The sequence below is a fragment of the Pseudorca crassidens genome, chromosome 10, assembly GCF_039906515.1.
Source record: "Pseudorca crassidens isolate mPseCra1 chromosome 10, mPseCra1.hap1, whole genome shotgun sequence".
NCBI classification, from domain to species: domain Eukaryota; kingdom Metazoa; phylum Chordata; class Mammalia; order Artiodactyla; family Delphinidae; genus Pseudorca; species Pseudorca crassidens.
The window spans coordinates 62,608,766-62,631,234 of NC_090305.1; the positions used below are offsets into that span (position 1 = coordinate 62,608,766).

Here is a 22,469-nt window from a genome sequence, read left to right on the forward strand (position 1 = left end):
GGACCAGGCCTGCCTAGGAAGGAGCATTCATTAGCAGCCTAGGGGCATTGGAATGAGTTACGCTGACCTAGGTCACTATCTGGTTGGGCTTGGAATCAGCCCAGGGCATCAGAGGCTTCTGGGTGGCATCTTTTCCCCAATTCCCCCACCATTGAGTTAGCCTAGCCTGTCCCAGAGGGGAAGATGACGTTGGGTTCTGGAGGCAGGTCACATCAGATGGATTCCTACTTTTCTGATATTGCATAAGAGACCTAACCTCTCTGGGTTCCCTCGTCTTCAGGCAACTTCCTTTCAGAAGTAAATAGGAGACCATTTGCCTGATGCTTAGTGGCTGCTCAATAAATACAGGCTATATAGAAAAATCAGTGAAGCAAAATAAATAAAATTGCAAAGCAAGAAAAAGAGGAAAAAAGTGCATAACACCCCTCAAATCCAACTACTGTTTTAACACCTTGTTATATATCTTTTCCAACGGTCTTCTGTGCATACAACTACATATACACATATGTGTTTAGACATATGTTTTTAAATCAACACAGGATTACAGTACACATAATCTTCTCCAATGCTCTTTTCTTACTTAAAAAGTATATCATGGGGGACTTCCCTGGTGGTCCAGTGGTTAGGCTCCGCGTTTCCACTGCAGGGGGCACGGGTTCGATCCCTGGTCGGGGAACTAAGATCCCGCATGCCGTGCAGCGCGGCCAATAAATAAATAAGTAAATAAATAAATAAAAGTATATCATGAACATCTTTCCCTACCAGTAAAAGTACTGACATGATTTTTAAGCCATTCATCCCATTCACTATGAGATGTACAGTAGTTGATTTAACCAATCCCCTGATTCTAAACTTTCTATCACGAATGCTTGCTTCATTTGAAATAGGAGCAAATAAAAAAATGTTACTCCAGCTTCTCCATTCTATTAAGATAGAACATCCTGTGTACATTGGTATTTGAACTTGAATAGCCTCTTCACCTCAGCTCTTCAATCTGATGTGTGTTGCCTGGGATCCTGACATGACACCCCCCATGGCAAACAGAGGAGGCATTGTTCACAATCTATTCCAGGCAGAGGCTCCCCGTGAGATTAAAGCACAGGTTGAAACTGAAGGAAACCAGGCACTCCAGAGGTCTGAGCCTCTGTATCAGTCTGCTTTCTTTCCTTCCCTCTGCTGCTGACCTGCTCACCAGCCCCTCCATGCCTGGCACTGATAAGAGGAGAGAGAGCATAAGAGGGCAGCTACTCCAGAGGGTGCCTGTCTGTCCCCAAATCTTCTTTATCCCAACCCTTCATGAAGAATGCTCGAGGCTGCTGGGCCAAGATCTGAAAGAATGAAGTATGTCCATCCTCATTTGTAAGTCCGGGAAAATGGGATTCAGTTTTCACCAGAATGGGCAGCAGCCAGAGACTTTGCTCTGAGATTTGCAGGAGAAATGGCGGCCCCTTGGGCGCCTGCTGATGTGGTGACAGGGACAGCCTTGAGGCCCAGTGCTACTTTGCACTAAGACGATCCACCCCCACCCCACCATCGTTCACTGGCATTTTCAAAAGTGAAAAGATTGGTCTTTAATCAGTTTTCAGAGCTCATTTGCCTAGATCAGTGCAACTCACTGCGGTTCCATGGAGGGAGGGGGAAGGGGAGAATGAATTTCATTCAGTTCAGCTAGGTGGGTGATATTTGGATGAAAAGCGTTAAGTCACCTTCTGTTTAATGCAGTGTCAGAAAAACAAACAAACAAACATGGTCTGAATGTGGAACTGAAGATACAGTCGGTGGGTGAACCAAAAGGAAACATATGAACCCCATTATCCAAAACTCAAGAACTTTGTGAGCTTCTAACAAAAGCAAAAGCAAAGGTCATAAGATCATCTTTCTTAGATGTGTTTATTATTATTTTTATTATCATCATCATCATTATTACTCTTACTATAATAATGAGAATAATGGTAGTAATAAACATTTGGCGAACACTTATAATATGCCAGGCACTGCACAAAGGGCTTTAGTTTTGCATTTATAAGGCAGGTGTTATCATCATCCCCACTTGACAGATAGGGAAACTGAGGCTCACAGGGGTTAAATAATTAGCCAAGGTCACAGACTTGGGATCAAGCCGGGGTCTAACTGACTCTTAAACCTGTACTCATTGCCCCTGTGCTTTCACTGAGTTCCAAGGAAAACAAGTCTTAACAGGGTGACTGATTAATAAGAAGGTGCCTGATATGGTACGGCAGACTTTCTTTGTTCAGACAAAAGACCCTCAGAAGCAAACTCTTGGTTAAGTGGTGTGCAGATCTGGCTGGAGAGGAGAATCACCAATTTGAATAAGGAGCCAGGGCCTTCTGGAAAGGAAAAAACAAATTACGCAACTCTTGTACTCCAAGAGGTAAACCAAGGTGGGCCACAGGGCACCAGATATCCAGGCTGATGACTGAGAATGGATGAGGGTTAGAAGGAAATGGTTTTAACACAGCCTGGCCCAGTTGTTGTGCTTTGGAGAGTCATGTGACCCAAGGTGGGGCTCTGACTGGCAGAAAAGCAGTGTCCCTGAAACCTGGGACCCTGCAGGCCCCTCTTCGACAGTGGCACCATGTGGCTGCGAGCGGCAGTGGCAGTGGGGTATTGATCAGATGGGTCTGAGAAGCTCCAGGGCTTCTAAACAACTGTGATGCAGTTAGGAGGGCGAAACCTCAAGAGGAAGATATTGGACTTAGTGATAATAAAGCAGCGGGGTTGAGGTGGGGGGTAATGAGTGAAACATAAAGGCAACGTCATCATGTTTACTCTTCAAGCTGATAGAGCAGGTCAGACCAGTGACAGTGAAAAAGGGACTGGGGATATTTCCACCGTTGGCTAAGTTTTAATAGTTCCGCTTTTACACTCAGATGAACCAAGGTTAGGTAGGCCAACGTTGGATTTAATAGCCAGATATCATGACTTTTCACGTGGGTCTTGAGGAACATTCCAGGGCCCCTCAGATAGGCCACTGTGGAGCTGGCTCCTCAAAACCAACTGTCAGCAGCACACAAAAAGGCAAAACAAGGCTCAAGGTATGAAAACATAAACAATGAAAAAGCCTTTATATTCACTGGTCTCCACCTCCACACTGCCCTTCCTGCCCCTAGCACACACTGCAAAACAAAAGGAAGGGTCTCTGGACAGCCTGAGAAAAGCTGCATGTGGAATGCCCCCTTCCAAGCTGTCATTCTGCTCCTGCTTCAACCGGCCCAGGACATCTGTCTTTTCTTATAACTAACCCACTCAGTGAAGCAGAATGGGCCTTCTGAGCCAATATTCCTGTGTTATACAACTTCCTGTCCCCTACAACTGGGGCCTGACAGCGAGATTCTGAAGAGATTAAAAACCCCCTCTCTGAACCGTCTGCTAATTCGTGAGGGTATGTCTGCTGGCCCTTCCAAACCCTTGCCTAAGGCCAATGTTCTCTGCTCTCTTTTCTTCCTTCTGTGCCAAGTCTGCTATTTCCAATCTGTGTAACTGTGGGAAGCTATTTGCCCTTTCTGTTCCTGTTTTCTCATCTTCAAAATGGGAATAATAATTATCTACAGGGAACGGTCACTGAGGGTTCCCTGCCCACAAGCCCTCAGACCTTACCACTGTGATGTCCAACCATGCACTTTCTACCTGCCTGAAGGCTGTCTCCATTGGCTGAACCTACCCGAGCCCACAATATGCCAGAAATACTAGAGAGCTAATGTTCCCCAGGGAGCAGCCCTCAACCAATGACTAATGGAAGCTGGTGTGTAAATACGCCCTTGAGTAGGATGACTGTGAGGCAGATGTTCTATATGCCCATGGCAGAGGACACCCCTGAGGTGAGAGTTCTGCACTGGCTCCCAGAAATCCCTAGCAGAACAGCTCCAGCTGCCCACAGTGGTAACCTGCTGGGTAATAGCCCCTCCATTGGCTGCCTTCCCTTCTGTCTCACTTCCCATCCCCCCACAGTTCTTCCTGGGGTCACCCCCAGATGACCATCTTGCATGGGCATCTTTGACTAGGGGAACCCCTCTGACACAGAACTAAGCGTGTGTGGTCTCCTCCTTCAACATTGCCCTCCATACTGCTCAGGGACCCACTTTTCTGTATTCAGTTTACTCTTCAAGTCTTCTAATTCCTCCATATCCCTCCAGTTTGAATTTACCTCTCATCTCCCAAAACAACTGCCTTAACCAGCTCATCCCTCACTTTTTTTTTTTTTTCCCCTGCTGTGGCCTCTCCCGTTGTGGAGCACAGGCTCGGGACGCGCAGGCTCAGCAGCCCTGGCTCACGAGCCCAGCCACCCCGCGGCATGTGGGATCCTCCCGGACTGGGTCACGAACCCGTGTCCCCTGCATCAGCAGGCGGACTCTCAACCACTGCGCCACCAGGGAAGCCCCCTCATCCCTCACTTTTAAAGGGCCTGAGGGAAAATTTTATAAATGAAGACTTCTGCTCTGCCCCACCCCCACCTGTCCTCTTCCCATCCCCAGGCAAATCCATAGAGTAAACAGCCTCATGCACCTGTATGTTGACTGTAGAGGGTGGGCTAGCTCAGACCCCACACCCATGCTCTGTCTACTCTCCCTGCAAGCAGCTGCCCCTTTACCACCCCTCAGACCAGTGGTGAGGTCTGCCCTCAGCAGGAGGCCCACACAGACCCTGGATTCTGGGGTCTCAGGCACCACAACATGTTCTAGAAGGGAAGCATGACTCTTGGTGGGCACATTCCCTTGTCCCACGGAGAGATATACCTGAACGCAGCTAGAGCTGGTTTGTTTGACTTATGGGATCTAAGGGTGGTACTGGGGTCTAAGAATGGTTACTGGGGTCTAAGAGTGGAACCAGCCTTCCCCCCAATTGGAAGGCACGTCCCTTCTCCAATTCAGCACCTTCCTGTCTCTGCATCCATCCTCCCTCCTTCCCTCCTGTGCAAAGGAGGACGTGTTTTCCCAGCAGAGGCCAATATCTCCTCCTGGGTTCCCTGTTCAGAACTTAGGATCAAGGAACAGCGGGAAGTAAGTGAAGAGAGCCGTGGTAACAAGAGGGTCTGGGTTTCAGTTCTGGTCCTGCCATCCACTGGTCAAACCTATGTTTCCTCACTTGCAAAATGGTGGTGACAGTGCTTGTCCACCTTCCATAGTTGGCAGAAGAGTTCAGTGCGATAATTCAGGGAAAAATGCTCACTCAACCGAATAGCAATTTACAAAGTGTAAGGGGATGGTATTTCCCCTAGTTGCAATCCTGATTTTATATAGTTTATAGGAGAAGGCAGTGTCTGGAACTTGGGAAAACAGATTCTCTAGGCCTTAGCTAATGTCTTTGGACAACCAGATAATTTGTTTTCCTCTCACCATTAGACAGCTGCATAAGGCTTTTTATTTTTCATTTTTATTCATGCTATTCATGGGGGGCTGAGATTCTTAAGTAAAATACCTATAAAAGAACCAAATTCCATTATCTAAAAAAGATTTTAGGGACTTCCCTGGTGGCACAGTGGTTAAGAATCCGCCTGCCAATGCAGGGGACATGGGTTCGATCCCTGGTCCAGGAAGATTCCACATGCCGTGGAGCAACTAAGCCCATGTGCCACAGCTACTGAGACTGTGCCCTAGAGCCTGTGAGCCACAACTACTAAGCCTGAGAGTTGCAACTGCTGAAGCCCACGTGCCTAGAGCCTGTGCTCCACAACAGGGGAAGCCACCGCAATGAGAAGCCCGGCACTGCAATGAAGAGTAGCCCCACTCGCCACAACTAGAGAAAGCCTGCACGCAGCAATGAAGACCCAACGCGGCCAAAAACAATAAATAAACTTAAAACAATTGTTTTAGGAAATTTCCTGGTGTTCCAGTGATTAGGACTTGGCACTCTCACTGCCTGGGCCCCAGGTTGGATCCCTGGTGAGAGAATTAAGATCCCACAAGCTGCATGGTGAAGGCAAAAAAAACAAAAATAAATAAATAAAAAGATTTTACTTTAATCCTTTAGAAAAGTGAACTCAGGATGGTAGAGCAAACTCACCCACGCAGCCAAGGCAATATTAGTTTCTTTTTTACCTTTTAAAAACCTCTATTTCAGATATAGCCATTGAACACTCCCTAACAGCAGGAAGATGTAGAAAGGACTCTAAGGTCAAGGATAGATACTAAATGAGATTCAAATAACATGGCTCCTATGGCCCTTGTCCAACTAAGAGAGGTTTTCATATTTTTAAAGAGTCATAAGAAGACAAAAACAAAAGAAGATATGCAACAGAAACTATAAACGGCTCTGAAAGCCTAAAATGTGTACTGTTTGGCCCTTTACAGAGAAAGTTTGCTGACTTCTACCCAAAAAGGTTGAAGGACTTACTGACTCTCTTCACCTTTCATTTGACAGTCTCTCATGGGATCACCTCCTACCACCTTTAATAGCCAAGGCAGAAGGGATACACACAATTCTCAGCCTACCAGAGAACATCCATTTGGGGATGAACTTATCAAGAGCTGAGAGAGGCTTCTGGAACTTAGCATAAGGTCCTGAGTAATTTTGGTGGGGGAAGAGTCAGAGGGATCATGGCATACTTCTAGACTCAACAGAGGTAGCACAACACAGCTCAAGAAGTCCTTTCAGGTCCTTGATTTTGTTTACCCAGGCTAGGCCAGAAGAAGAGCCTGGGTCTCCTGATCTTCACTCATGAGCAAGTTTGTGTCATCTGGAGGAACTGACAAGCTGGTAAATCTTTGGTAGCTATCTATAATTCTTGGCTACAGAGTCTAGCTTTGGTTCTAACAGTCAGGAGTCAAAGCAAGACCTCACAGTCCTAGGAGAAGGTGTCACCACTATCAATCTTTCACCTCAAACATCACAAACCCAGCATGTCCAGTCTTTCTCCCTGGGTTCTTACCCATCCTTTCCCTGGCTCTAGCTAGAGGTAAGGGGCAATAATTTTCTTCTCTTCTAACTCATGAGTTTCGAATCATTGATGTCAGAGCCCATTTCTTCCCTTCAATGCCAACCCCTTCACACCTACCTTCAGTCCTGGAAGGAGAACCTCTTTCTGGTGAATCTGGATGAGTGTGACAGCTACAAGCACCACAATGCTCAAAAGCAAGACCACCAAGGTGATGATGGCTGAAATTCGGGAGAGGGCCTTGAGGCCTAAAATGGGGAGACCCAGAAGACACATGAGGGGGAATTGGGAACAAGGTCCTGGCCTTCTTTGTAGAATCTGTGGACTGGGTGCTTAACCGCATGCATAAGTCACTTCCTCTGGCTTTAGTGAGACCAATACTTTTAGAACAGCAACTGGGCTCAATACCCATTTATCTTTCCTCCAAAGAGTGGACTAAACCAGTGTTTGCAGGGAGGATATGCATGATTTAGTTCTCTGGTATTTCCCAAAGTGTGTTATGCATATTACTGGTCATCCCTGAGATGATTTACAATAACATTTGTTTCAATGTAGATTTGAAAACTATGGGTTTTCTATTAAAGCAGGTGATATAACATTTCATTTGAAAATAATCTCAGATAAATAAAAAGAAATTCATATTGTATTTTAGATGTAATCAATGATTATAAAGTTCAGTACATGATGACTTATTGTCAAGCAAATAGTAACGTGTTTGAATTCCTAAGATATGTGGGTTCCCAGTAAGAATTCAACCTCAGTCATTTTTCCTGTGTCTATAGTAAAGGCATAGGGTCTCCCCTACATCTTCACAAACAAAGAGTAACTAGACCCCAATCCACGTGTTCCCTCCCAAAGTGGTCATATAATCTCTGGTATTTGTATTTTAATCATAACTATATCTATCTATGTAAACTATATCTATACATTTAAAAGCAAAAGAAAAAATGTAGCATATGAATAGTCTTCAACTAAATATATAGCCTCTGAATAAAGGTAATATATAATTATATGCATTATATAGTAATATATAATGTATCATAATGGGCTATTTCTACTTATTAAATTTAAACTAATATTTCTTAACTAGATGATTATGAGCAAATATTTACTTGGGTCTTAAAAAATCAGTGGGCTAGTGAAAATTTCATAAAGTAGCAAATATACTTATAAAAAAATAAAAGAAAAGAAAGAAACTTTCTGAAATGATTCCATTTATGTTAAGTTCTAAAACAGGCAGGTGACAGAAATCAGAACAGTGATTGCATGGGGGTTTGGGGCAAGGATCCACTGGGAAGGAACACGTGGGCACTTTCTGGGGTAATGGAAATGCTCTTACATCTTAATAGGATTGTGGGGTATATGGGTGTGTGCGTTTTTCAAAATTTATCAAATTTTCCAAAGTTCTTTGGAAAAAACTGAAAATCAAAGCAAACCAGCTCCTTAGGTACAATTTCCCTTTAAAAAAAAAAGATTCTTATAAATTGTCCCTGTTCTAAAAACATAATCCTTTCAGAAGGCAAGAATACCTAATTTAGGGACACAAGATCTATCCATTTCACTGTATATAAATTATACCTAATTTTTTAAAAAGATAAAAAGACATTTAATTAAAATATTGACTAAATAATAGTCTTGGTAGAACTATTATAGCATAAATATAAGTGGTGACACTCAAATGGCTGAAATATGATAAACACTAGCATAACAGGAAGATCACTGAATTCAGAGAATCCAAATATTTCTCTCACTAATTGTGTACTTAAATGTAAATTAATTAAAATGAAATAAAATTTAAAAACTCAGTTCCTCAGTTTCACTAGCCACATTCCAAGTGTTTAGTAGCCTGAAGTGGCTACCACATTGGGCGGTGTAGCTACAGAACATTTCTACCATCGCAGAAAGTTCAACTGAATAGCAATGGGGTAGATCCTGTACTATTCCAGAACATATACTTTTAGATCATCATAACCTATGCTTTACTACTCCTTCATTATTTCTAGGAGACATTTTCTTGGAAGAAAAAAAGAAAGAGCATGTATATACTACCATATAGAGTTAGATTCGGCCTCAATATCCAATCTCATCACAATGCTCACTACTTGGGGAGGCCAGTCATGCAGTGGGTCTCAATAGCTCAGAACAGCCAACTCTTACCACCTCATCTGATTCCCCTGCAGTATAGATGCTGCCACAGACAATTCCTGATGTCAAAGGTGGTCATGTAACACCTTAATTCTCCTACCTTGTCACTGGGAGTGAACTGGAGGGGGACTTGTCAGTATTTATCAAAATTGCTAATGTGTATACCATCTGCCTCAAAATCCCACTTTTGGGAATTTATTCCACAGAACTAGCCCCGAGTGTGTTAAATGACTTGTACACCAAATTACTCATTGCAGAATCGTTTGTCATAGCACCTGGAGGGAGGCCAGCCACTGTGGAGTTAACCTTAAGAACCCCTAAAGGGGTCCTGGATCACCTTTCTGTGATTCCAGGTCAAAGGATATGACCCAGACAGAAACCAGTTTATCCACAGAGGCAAATTTTTGCATCAACTTTTAAACAATACATATGCCAGTGTCAGTTATAGTTTAAGGGATTTTTTTTTCTTCCCCTAACAAGACAAGGTAGAGGTTTAATCTGCCATGTTAAACTTGTCCTTTGGAAGGAATGTAACAAGTTAGTCTGTATGTGTGACCTTACAGTATATTGTGTTAAAATTTCAAAGTGTTTTGAATACCCAATTTAGGGGCACCACTAAAGAACATCTGTCCATGGGGCGGGAGTAGGGGTGATATATAAGCAGTCTCCCGACCACAGCCAGGAGGCTGGCCTCCTAAGTCCTCTGTGCTTCAGCAGTTTTCAGGTAAAAAGCTATGATTACCTTAAGCAAACCCTTGCCCCAGCAGAAAAGCCTATCACAAAGCAAAATGGACTAGACCAGGTCTCGTTCATTTAGGGAATGCAGCCTAGAGCTGTGCTGTCATTAGGGCTGGACAAACACTGTAATTACCAGGTGCCTCCCGAAAGTGGAGAGGCCAGACCCTTCTGGGTTTCCACATGAGCAACTCCAAAATGTGCTCCAGAGGCAGGCAGGAAGGGCAAGCTTGGAAGTGTGTGTGTGTGAGTGTGTGTGTGAGCATTCTACACATGTGCCTGCAGTATCAGCGGTAACAACGCTGACCCATGACGGGTGGGGGCAGGAGGGATGCTGTAGGCGCCTTGCCAGAAACAACACTTGGATGGAAAGAGAGGCAAGCTCCAAGCGCTTTACAATTCATCACAAAATCAACAATATTCTAAAGCAGACCTTACACACAGCTGGGTAAGGGAAACGACAAGGGCCAAATTAATGGATTATGCAAACCGGAAAAACCATTTACGCGAAACAAGCATGTTAGTCCTTGTTTTGTGTTGCTTTGACGTAAAGAATTACTTTTATCTGTGGAATGCCGGTGGTGAAAGCCCGGTGAGTACTGTCTCACACCAAAGAGGTTAAACCGTCATTTGCTTGGGGACATGGATGAAGAGCTGTGGGCTGAAGCTGGGATTCTCGGGTGATGTGACAAAATCACATTTGCTGCCTGCTGAGCGATACTAACCTGCTTGCTCACAAGGTTGGCGGGTCAGTACCGTGAACATCTCTCCTTCCAGCTGCAGGTGAGAGAACACAGAATGACAGAGCTTTCGTGGCCCCTGACTTACGAAGTTCCAAAAACTTGCACCGTGTTAAAATACCAAGCCACTTCACTTCTACCGAAGGAAAACCTTCCGGGGGACAGATGAACCTAGAACTTCCAAGACAGACCCAAAACTGGGCTTACATTCTAAGGTCAACTCCCCCCACCCCGCACCCACCCCCCATGCAAGGAAAGGAAGAAGAACGGGTTTGCTGAATTTTAAACTCAAAAAGATTTCTAAGAAGTCAAGCTTCTCCTGCAGATTTTCCCACCTGTACACACCTCCCGGGGCAGAACAAATCCTCCACCTATTATGAACATTCATAGTCTGAGGAAGGGCTGTTCTTCAAAGCACACCAGCAAGGGAGGCTTGTGTGTGTGTGTTCGCGGCCCGCGAGCCCGAGGTCGCCCTTTCAAGATCCAGGACGGTTATCTGTGGCTGCTGGCTGGCGACCATTGCAAGAGGATGTCGGGGCCCCCGGCATCCAGCGCCCCAGGATATTGGAGGCCTCACGCTGGGCTGCGTCTCCACACAGCCAAGGCATCCAAACGCCCAGCCCATCTCCGGACCCGAGGAAGCGCTTGGTAAAGACGTGTCCACCTCTCCCGGCACGGCGAGGACCACCTCCCCACCGCCTGGGGATGTGGGGCTCGCGTCCTTCGGTCCCTCCCTCCAGCCCCCTGCGGAATCCGATTCCGTTTCCTTCCCTCCCAGATCTCAGCCTCACGAAGCTTCCCGTTCCTTCCGCGGCGGCTCGGACATGGGGACCTCTGTCCTTACCTGTGCACAGACGACCCGAGGAAGGCGACTGGCGCTGCCGCAGTGCCAGCTGGCGGCCAGAGCGCAGGAGGCTCCTGTGGAGGCGGGGCAAGGCGGGACGGGGGCGGGGCTGCCGCGTCCGGGGCCCGACCCCTGCGCCGGTCCAGGCGAAGCACCTCTTCACCTGACCTCTTCTAGTTCATCACCACCCGAAGTGGGGGTGGGGAGGGGCGGGAGGCTCTGCGAGACCTTGGCTCTCCACCCGCGATCCCGCCCGAGCCTACCTGGGGAAGGTGGGGCGGGGGCGATGTCTTCTGCCTGCCGCCTTCTTCGATGTAGAGGCCAAGAGCCTTTTGATCTGTCTTTTAGTTTCCACCACTGTTACCCCAAGCCTAAGTGGAGGGGAAGTGGGGGAAGGGCAGGGCAGAGACTGGGCACTCCGTGGGTATGCACAGGTTGGCCCTGTGCCCCACCTTTCTGTGAAGTCGAGAGCAGTAAATACCTGTAATGTTGGGGGTGAGGCAGGTAAGCAGACTTGTCCCTAGGTCACTTGGACCAGGAGAGCAAAGTAATACAGAGACGTTCCCTCTCAAATAGTTTAGCAGAACCACCTTGGCTATGCCCAGGGACATTCTCACTGGTTACTGAGCAGTGCTCTCCCCCACTGCATTTTATATATGTGTCATTAGGCCAAAATTCAGGGCAAGCACTGCCTGGAAGAGGCCAAATAGGAAAGATGACAAAAATGCAGCCATTCAAATGCCCCAGGAGTCTGTTTTTAATGCAGCAGCAGGTAGCCTTCTGGCCCCTCTGAGTGACCCCCAAGGACTCTTGGAATGATCCCAGCTAGAGGCATAAGCAGGCTTTTTTTTTTTTTTAAACATTTATTTATTTATTTAGCTGCGCTGGGTCTTAGTTGGGGCATGCAGGATCTTCTTTGTGACCTGCGGGATCTTTTTAGTTGCAGCATGCAGGATCTTTAGTTGCGGCATGCGGGATCTTAGTTGTGGCATGTGGGATCTAGTTCCCTGATCAGGGATCAAACCCGGGCCCCCTGCATTGGGAGCATGGAGTCTTAACTGCTGGACCACCAGGGAAGTCCCATAAGCAGGCTTCTGTTGGATCATCCCTCTTTGTGGTTCCTGACTATCTGGAAGGAATTGCTGAGGCCCCAACTATGTCCTTGGGAGCCAGGCCCTGTGCACCACTAGTTTTCTGTCCTGTGCAGGTAGGGCCAAACCCTTCATGAGGCAAGAGGGCCTTCAGAGAACAATGCCCCTGTTTTGAGACCTCTGAGACCAGAGAGGTCTGGGTGTGTGTATGTGCGTGCACATACTCACACACACAGGCATGCAAGAGCACCAGTCACTTACCCCGAATCTGATGGACATGGACCCTTGCAGGAAATTTGTACAGAGTCTACAGTGGGGCATTCAGTATGTACTTGCTAAATTGTAAGACTTCTTTTCATTGAAAGCTGTGGGTCAGTGAAACACAAGGCATAGGATTGAAAGATGAGGGACTCTCTGCACCCAGGGGACCATAAACCCACAAATAACTGCTGACGCTGCACCTAGGCCTGGGGTCAGTAACACTGGCTCTAAGGGATGAATAGTTGACCTTAACATCCCTACTGGTTTCCCAAGAGCTGAGAAGAGTTTCCTAGGCCTAAAGGGCCTTGAAATTCAGTTGGTACAGTTCATACTTTGAATGCTCTCCTCAATCTACAGGCCCTGGAATTGTGAGCACTCACCTCCTTTGAGACCCCAAATCTACTTTTATTTTTCCAAACTTCTCTGAAACTCTCTGTTCCAGGCATTGTCTCACACTTCTTTGCGGCTCCCCAACTAGTCCTAGTCATTCAAAGGCACTTCTCCCTCAACCTTCCATGTGTAAGAACACACACACACACACACACACACACACACACACACACTTCCCCATCAACCCTCCACATGCAGGAACAAACACAGATACATACGTATACATACATACGCAAATGTTTATGGTTTTTCCTGATTTTAAAATAATACAGATTTGCCTTACCAGGCATCAAACCATACTATAAAGCTATAGTAATTAAAACAGCCTGGTTTGGGCACAGGAATATACCAAGAGAGCTAAAGAACATAAGAGATAGTTCAGTATCAGACTAGTTAATGGGTATGGGATCTAGTATAGCATCAAGAGGAAATTGAGGGCTTCCCTGGTGGCGCAGTGGTTGAGAGTCCGCCTGCCGATGCAGGGGACACGGGTTCGTGCCCCGGTCTGGGAAGATCCCACATGCCGCGGAGCGGCTAAGCCTGTGAGCCATGGCCGCTGAGCCTGAGTGTCCAGAGCTGGTGCTCCGCAACAGGAGAGGCCACAACAGTGAGAGGCCCGTGTACTGCCAAAAAAAAAAAGAGGAAATTGAAAGAACATATTATCCAATAATGAGTTTTGAAACCTCTACTTTTCATATTTTTGAACAAATCCCAGTCACTCATCAGACATAAAAATAGATTTTATGTAGATTAAAATTTTGAATAGAAAAAAGGATTTAATATACTAAAAAAATAGAGGAGGATATTTTTATGATCCTTGAGAAGAAACAGCCTCTTCTAGCATTAGATTAAAGCAGGGAGATAAAGTAAACAAACTTGCATCCATAAAAATGTAAAACAACTGCCTTGAAAAAGACACCACCCCTAAAAAAAGGGATCAACTGTGGGGAAATATTTAAGAATGTGATAGCAAAGAGTAAAAAATCATGATATATAATGAAGTCCTACAAATCTATGGAAATATATGAATATCTAAAGTAGAAAAGTGGACAAATGACAAGCACTGGCCAATTTAAAAAGAATAAATGGCCTATAAACATGGCAAAGATGTTTAATCTCATTACTTACCCAAAAGTTGCCAATTAAAACTTTAATATCTTTAAATAAGATTTTTTGGGGGACTTCCCTGGTAGTCCAGTGGGAAAGACTCTGCACTCCCGATGCAGGGGGCCTGGGTTTGATCCCTGGTCAGGGAACTAGATCCCACATGCATGCCGCAGCTAAGAAGTCCACACACTGCAACTAAAAATCCCGCATGCTGAAACTAAGACCCAGTGCAACCAAAATAAATAAATAAATAATTAATTAAAAATAAATAACTAAATAAATTAGGTTTTTTTTAACTGATCAGTTTAGCAAAGCTTAAAAATATCTGTGAATGGCTATCATCAAAAAGAACACAAATAACAAATGTTGGCGAGGATGTGGAGAAAGGGGAACCCTCCTACACTGTTGGTGGGAATGAAAATTGGTACAGCCCTATGGAAAACAGTATGGAGGTTCCTTAAAAAACTAAAAATGGAACTACCATATGACCCAGAAATTCTACCCCTGGGTATATACCTGAAAAAAATAAAAACACATTGGAAAATATACATGCACCCCGATGTTCATAGCAGCACTATTTTTTTTTTTTTTTTGCGGTACGCGGGCCTCTCACTGTTGTGGCCTCTATCGTTGCGGAGCACAGGCTCCAGACGCACAGGCTCAGCAGCCATGGCTCACGGGCCCAGCTGTTCCACGGCATGTGGGATCTTCACGGACCGGGGCACGAACCAGTGTCCCCTGCATCGGCAGGCGGACTCTCAACCACTGCGCCACCAGGGAAGCCCATAGCAGCACTATTTATAATAGCCAAGATATGGAAGCAACCTAAGTGTCCACCAACAGATGAATGGATAAAGAAACTGTGATACGTGTGTGTGTGTATATGTCTATATATATATATATATATATATATATATAAAAAATAATTTTGCCATTTGCAGCAACATGGATGAACTTGGAGGACATTGTGCTAAGTGAAATAAGTCAGACAGAAAAAGGCAAATACTGTATGATATCACTTCTTTGTGGAATCTAAAAGATACAACAAACTAGTGAATATAACAACCACCACCACAAAGGATCTATGATGCTCCATGCTGGAGAAGGTGTGGGGGAAACAGGCTATTTTGAAGCTTATGGGATGTGACATGCCCTGGTTTTCTCCCCACCTCGCTAGATGCTTTTTGCTGGTTTGTGCTCCTCTGCCAGGAGTTTCTCAAGATGTAGTCTCGGGCCCTCTTTACTCCTCACTCTGTACTCTCTTCCTAGGTAATCTCATCCATGCCCACAGCTTCTGTTCTATTCACAGAAGCCTCTCCAATGCATGTCTCCTGCTCAGGCTTGCCCCCTTGAGCTGTAGACTTAGAGACTTGCCTGTTTGACTTCTTCGGATGTCTTAGAAGCATCTAAGTTTCTAGGTTTAGAAATCTAAGTTTACTAGGCTTCAAGCTGAGCTCCTTATCCTCCCCCACCGGACCATCACCTCCTCCAACATTTTTAATTTCAGTGGATGGCACCCCCACTCATCCAGGTGGGCAAGCCAGAAACCTGAGGGTTATCTTTGGTAATCTTTCCCTCCTTCCTCATAATCAGTCACTAATTACTGCTGATTTTAACCTCTTAATTATCTCTCCAATATGTACTCCATCTCCACCACCACCACAGTCTGAGCAAGGGTTTCTCGGTCTAGGCCCTAGTTGTATTTCAGGCCAGATAATCCTTTGCTCTGGGGGCAATCCCGTGTATAATGATTAAGGAGCATCCTTGATGGTCAGTCACAAAATGCCAGTAACATCCCTCCACACACAGTGGACCAACCAAAAATGTCTGCAGACATTGCCAAGTGTCTTCTGAGGGGTGAGGTTTCCCAGTTTGAGAACCACTGGTCTAAGCTACCATTCTCTCTCTCCTGGATTTGGACAATGGTCTTGATTTCTCCCTTTATGATCCATTTTCCCATTGCTACCAGCCTCCTCTTTTCAAAACACAAATCTCACTGTGTCAACCCCATCCTTAATAGACACTTCTGTGCCATCCATTATTCAGTGGATACAGACTCAAATCCTCAGTAAGAGGTGGGGGACACAGTGCGGGGGTATGTCCCTAGGAAGGCCCTGCAGGGTCCTGCTTGGTTTCCTATGGACGCCAAAGCACCAGAAGGGAAGTCCAGGCTCCAAGGACAAGCTGCACGAACAGTGCAGTTCCTGGAAGGCAAATGCTGGCTGCTCCAGGAAGCCCACAAAGACATGTCCTGCCTCAACAGACTCACTGGAACCACTATGGAGAGATGGCAAACACCCCTTCATCCAGGACACCTGCCTCTATGAATGCTTCCTCAACCTGGGGCCCTGGCTCCAGCAGCTGGACCACACTGGGCACAGAGAGCAGATCTGGACCTGCCTCTCTGCAAAGATGACTGTCAGTCCTCGTGTGAAAACTGCTGCACCTACTTTACCTAGAAGTGTGTTGCACAACGTAACCAGTGTCCAGTGGGGCTTCCTGCTACCCCTTCAATTTCTACTTCCCACACCGGCCACTCTGCAATGAAATCAAGGGTTGCTCCTACAGCATGAGCCAACTGCAGCCAAGGGAGTGGTCACTGCACCCAGATGTGGTTCATCCTGGCCCAGGGAGCCCCAAGGAGGAAGTTCTATGCTGTGACATGCACTGGGTCTGTGCCCTGTGGGGCTGGCCTCTCCTGCTCATCCTGCCCCTGATGCTGCTCAGCTGAGCTATTTCTACGTTCTGCTACCTGGACATACCAGCTTGTTCAGCCCCACAGCACCAAGACCCTCAGCTCTTGCTCAGTGGTGGGGTCTCCGTCAGCCAGTTTAAATAAATAGACACCCTTGTTGCTCACACAGAAGTCTCGCAAAAGGATATATGATGGAAAGTAAGCCTCTCTCCAATGACAACTGCATTTTAATTGTTTCTTATAAAAAATGGGAATATTGTTCTGAAAAATTTTCAGATTTTTTCAAGAATTTAATATTTCTGTCTTTTTTTTGACTGTTAATATTTAAAGTTTTTCTTGGTTTACTTATTTCTCCTGCAGAATTACCGACATACTGTTGCTGGTGCCTGTTTCCCATCAGAACAATGCCTTGCACTTTTTCCTTTTGGGGCCCCTCCAGCTGGGGTATCTGAGTGTCAGATCAAGACCCTGTCTACTAATGTCACCTTCCTGAGAGTTTCAGCTCTCACCTTCCTGCCCTGCACCTGATCCATGCTTCTGCAATTCTTCTGATTTGGTTTCATTGCTTTTTCTTTGCAGAAAGCATGTCTTCACTTGCTTTACTATTTTTGAGTTTGGAGATCAATGATTTTTTAAATGAAAAATTGGAGTAAATTGTGATGTCTACTTAGGAAGGAAAACTGCCCTAGGATGTGGAGAAATTCAAGAAAAGATGGCTAATAGTGAACATATTTCTCCTCTAAGGTATGACATGGGCTTGACTTGGAGGTCATAAAGGAGTGTTTGAGGATGTTTTGTAGAAAGAACTTTGTCTGAAGGAGCCATCTAAAAAGGTTCAGGCTGATTCATTCCATTTCTTATGACCAGAGCCTTTTACGGCTTCATCACAGGAGGTTATAGATGGGTGTTTTGAGGTTCTCCTAGAAACAGTCTGGATTCTAGGAGTATGGCTTATATGATTAATTTGGTGCCTAGTGGTGACTGAAGATCTCATCAGGCTGAATGTTGAATCTTAAATACGAACCAATAGCCAAGACAGGGCAAAGCCACCAACATGCATTATATATAGAGAGAAAACAAAAACAACAGCAAAAACAAAAACTGAACAGAAAAAAGGAACTCATAGAACAAATAAGACAATGCAAGTAGCAGAAGAAAAGATAAAAAACAAATCCCAGAATCACTAAACTTCTCAGAGAGACTTGAAGATACTGTATCCATTAAGCAAGCAGGAAACACGATGGAAGGGGAACTATTTAGAGTACATGAAAACTTCTGTTGGGCATTTAAAACATGACAGATGAAGGGAAGAGTCCAGTTGACTGTTTGGAAAATAAGTATGAAGAAATACGTTAGGATCTATTACAAAAAGATAAAGATAAGGAAAGAGAAATTATAAGAAAAAGGGGATCAATTCTGGAAGTACAGCATCCAATAACAAGTTCCAGAAGTACAGCAGAGAAAATGGAGGGGGAGAGATTATCAAAGAAGTAATACAAGAAAAACACCCCAGAATTGGAAAAAGATAATGTCCAGATTGAAAGTGCTAAATTGAGTGCCTAGTACAATGCATGAAAAAAAAGGCAAAGAAGACATGTTGTTTTCAAAACATTGATGATGGAGAGAAGATTGGAGAGAGAGATGGAGAGTGAGAGAAGGAGAAAGAGAACAAACAGTTCACTTACAAAGGAATAGAAATCAGATTGGTATCAGACCTCTTAATAATAACACTGAGTACTAGAAGATGGTGAAATTATGCATTAAGATTCCCTTCTGTGACCAAGTAAAATGGTGATGATGGTAAAAAATAATTCCAATATACAAACAATAGCTAATATCTATTGACTATTTACAAAGTGTCAGGAAGTAAGCTAAATTCTTCACATTGACCTTTCTTGTTTAATGTTCCCAACAAATTTATAAGTTTTATTATTATTTCCCAATTACATATGAAGAAACTGAAGTGCAACATGATTAACTAAATTGTTAAAGGTCAAGCAGAGAGTAAACTTTGGAGGCAAAATGAGTTTCAAAAACTTATGAAAATACTTGGATCATGCAGTAAGATGTTAACATTATATCTGTCATACAGGGTAAGAGAGTAAAGAGAAGAAAAGAACAAAAAGAGAATTTGACAAAGATTCCCTATGTTTTAGTTGTAAACGAAATATCAGTCAGAGATGGAAAGGGGAAAAAACAGTTTTGTAGCACTTAGGAACTGTTATTTTTGTTTCACAGCTGTGCTAATGAGCCTGACTGCAAAGTCTTTGCCATCAGGGAATGTCTGATACTTTGCATCCACTATGATACTAGGCACCAAAACAAATACTAATCTTCTGGTGAAGCCAGCTTGTTAGGTCAAAATGTGTTCTGCTGTGAATGAAGCATGTTTGCACCTTGAGCCCCACGTATCTTGTGAAGCAGGAGAGGGAGTTCAAGGGGAAAACATTCAGGGTGTTTTGGCAGCCCCTGGAAAGGTGGGTGTGTCTCTTGAGGAAACAATTTAATTTACTTTTCTCCAAGTAGGATTGTGTTGGTAACAGAGTCTCCGTGAAAAGTTAGTGTGAACAAAGGAGGCTCTTAGGAAGAGAGTGAATCACCTTGGGTACTGCAGCTGATAACCAGCGTTGGTAATCTTCAAGATAGGCAGAATAAAAAAAAAATTCTAGGGGAAATTTGATGTGTTTGGGCATTTGGAAAAATTATTGTTAGACATGTAACAGATCTTTTGGATCACTTGAAAAAATATAGAAAATTAAGCAAATAAAAACTGGGGAAAAATAGAAAACTGTAAAGGGAAGGAAGCAAATCATAGAACAACTTGGCTCACCAGTGAATAATACTTACATTGGCTGTTTGTTCAACCAAAAAAGCTATGATTTAACCATATTAAGATGAAGAAGAGGAAGCAGGTGGTCATGACATAAAAGAGCACGAAACTCTCAAATACCATAATTGGTAGTTAATGGACACGCTCTAAAATGGATAGATCTAAAAGGGGCAATAAGAGCATACTACTTAGAAATGTGAGACTAAGTATGAGAAGAAGCAGCTGAAAGAACTGAAAGTAGATGCTTCTGAAGAAGGACAGGGCAAGGGTGGGGGTGGAGATAGGTGGGGCAGAGACCTGTCTTTTAACACTATTTATTTTTAACTAATGTGCCTGTTATTCTATTATTAATTTTTTACAATAAAAAGTATTTTCACATGTTTCAAAATTCAAATGGTACAGTAAAAAGTCTGTCTTCTTTCCTGTCCCTTCCGACCTGGCCCCCCTCAGCAAAAGCCTCCAACGTTTTTTCCTTGTGCATTGTTCCAAATACAATTTAATTATATTGTTTTTATTAAAGTGAATATATTTTTTTAATTAGACATTTAAAATTTTTATTTACTTATTTGTATTTTTGGCTGTGTTGGGTCTTACACGCAGGCTTTCTCTAGTTGCGGCGAGCGGGGGCTACTCTTCTTTGCGGTGCGCAGGCTTCTCATTGTGGTGGCTTCCCTTGTTGTGGAGCACAGGCTCTAGGCACACGGGCTTCAGTAGTTGTGGCACTCGGGCTTCAGTAGTTGTGGCTCGCAGTCTCTAGAGCATAGGTTCAGTAGTTGTGGTGCACGGGCTTAGTTGCTCCGCGGCATGTGGGATCTTCCCAGACCAGGGATCTAACCTGTGTCCCCTGCATTGGCAGACGGATTCTTAACCACTGTGCCACCAGGGAAGCCCTAAAATGAATATTAGTTTAAAAGGAGTTTGGGCAAAAAGAAAATCTGCTGAGGTATGTAGTGGACATGGTCCAATAAAATAAATTTTATCTTAATGCAGTGAAATGACTTTTGCATAAAATTAATAGAATGTCCTAATTCCTTGACATTATCAATAGTAATTCATACCATGGCTTTAATAACATTTTTGAAGAAATAATTATGTCATTAAATTAAAAATCAACAAATTTGCAATAATGACAACTTCTCTTTCTTTCTTAGAGGCATGGGCCTCAGATTTTAATTTTCTTATATCTCTTGCCAATTTTAGAAGGGAAAGATGTTGACTTCAAGCCAAATGTTCTGTCCTTACACTTGATAACAGATTCCTCTCCCAGAGCTAATGGTAAGTTTAGCTGCAGGTTTACCTAAAAGTCAATTACAAATATTGGTAAAGGCAAGATGCAATTTGGGGGCAGCCTAACTTGTTATTAAGTACAAGGTATTTCATCCAGTCTTGTTAAACACTTTCCCCAGGGCTCTAAGGATTCATTCCTAAGCATGATGTCCAACAGGTGGAGGAGGCTGAGGGAGAGATGGAGTGGGAAAGAGTAACATCTCAAAGGCCACCCTGTTTAATTGTAAATAGTCCTGTAAACAGGACTGAGAGAAGCCCAGTCCTTTTTGTTTTGTTTTGTTTTTGCTATACATTTTTTTTGAATTTTTATACAGCAGGTTCTTATTAGCTATCTATTTTATACATATTAGTGTATATATGTCAACCCCAATCTTCCAATTCATCCCACGACCATCACCCCCCACCCCCGCGGCCCCCTGCTTTTCTCCCTTGGTGTCCATACATTTGTTCTCTACATCTGTGTCTCTATTTCTGCCTTGCAAACCGGTTCATCTGTACCATTTTTCTAGATTCCACATATATGCGTTAATATACGATATTTGTTTTTCTCTTTCTGACTTACTTCACTCTGTATGACAGTCTCTAGGTCCATCCACGTCTCTACAAATGACCCAATTGCATTCCTTTTTATGGCTGAGTGATATTCCATTGTATATCTGTACCACATCTTCTTTATCCATTCATCTGTCGATGGGCATTTAGGTTGCTTCCCTGACCTGGCTACTGTAAATAGTGAGAAGCCCAGTCCTTATAACTCTGTGACCATCGCGTCATTTGCCACATCCATGACAAAACAGGCTCCAGATAGTCTGTTAAAATCTTCTTTGTGTTCATTTATTCATTCATTCAAACATCAAGTTGTATTGACTGCTTACCTTGTGTCACCGCTGGGCTATGTTTAGGAACTATACAGAGGAGGAGTGAGGCATACAAGGGCTCACTGGCAAGATGCTCTTTATTTTTTTGTGATGCCAACTAACCAAAGGACTTGATGAAATCATAGATTCTGGAGCGGGAAGTGACCTTAGAAATTATCTTTCCAGCTGGGGCTCAGTGAAATTAAGCAACTGGCCCAGAGCCTCACTGGTATTTGCAGAACTGAGATGAAAACCAGCCACCAGGACTTCCCTGGTGGCGTAGTGATTAAGAATCCATCTGCCAATGCAGGGGACATGGGTTTGATCCCTGATCTGGGAAGATCCCACATGCTGTGGAGCAACTAAGCCCGTGCGCCACAACTTCTGAGCCTGCACACTAGAGCCCACGAGCCACAACTGCTTAGCCCGCATGCCACAACTACTGAAGCCCACGTGCCTAGAGCCCCTGCTCCACAACAAGAGAAGCCACCGCAATGACAAGCCTGTGCACCACAACGAAGAGTAGCCCCCACTCGCTGCAACTAGAGAAAGCCCTCGTGCAGCAACGAAGACCCAACGCAACCAAAAATAAATA

General features: G+C 44.3%; 1 protein-coding gene and 1 long non-coding RNA gene across 3 annotated transcripts in view; one reads left to right on the top strand and one right to left on the bottom strand.

Moving 5' to 3' along the window:
• ENTPD3 (ectonucleoside triphosphate diphosphohydrolase 3) overlaps window positions 1-11,444 on the bottom strand; it is a 34,638-nt gene extending 23,194 nt beyond the window's left edge. Inside the window, exons 1-3 of the mRNA XM_067754002.1 lie at window positions 11,357-11,444; window positions 10,498-10,549; window positions 7,013-7,140 (exon numbers count right to left, since the gene is read on the bottom strand). Coding sequence (XP_067610103.1) covers window positions 7,013-7,140; window positions 10,498-10,537 — 168 coding nt within the window. The 5' untranslated portion in view covers window positions 10,538-10,549; window positions 11,357-11,444. The remainder of the gene's footprint in view (window positions 1-7,012; window positions 7,141-10,497; window positions 10,550-11,356) is intronic.
• The window catches only part of LOC137232318 (uncharacterized), a 557,085-nt gene that overhangs the window by 55,868 nt on the left and 478,748 nt on the right, over window positions 1-22,469 (top strand). The gene's annotated exons all lie outside the window — the stretch shown is intronic.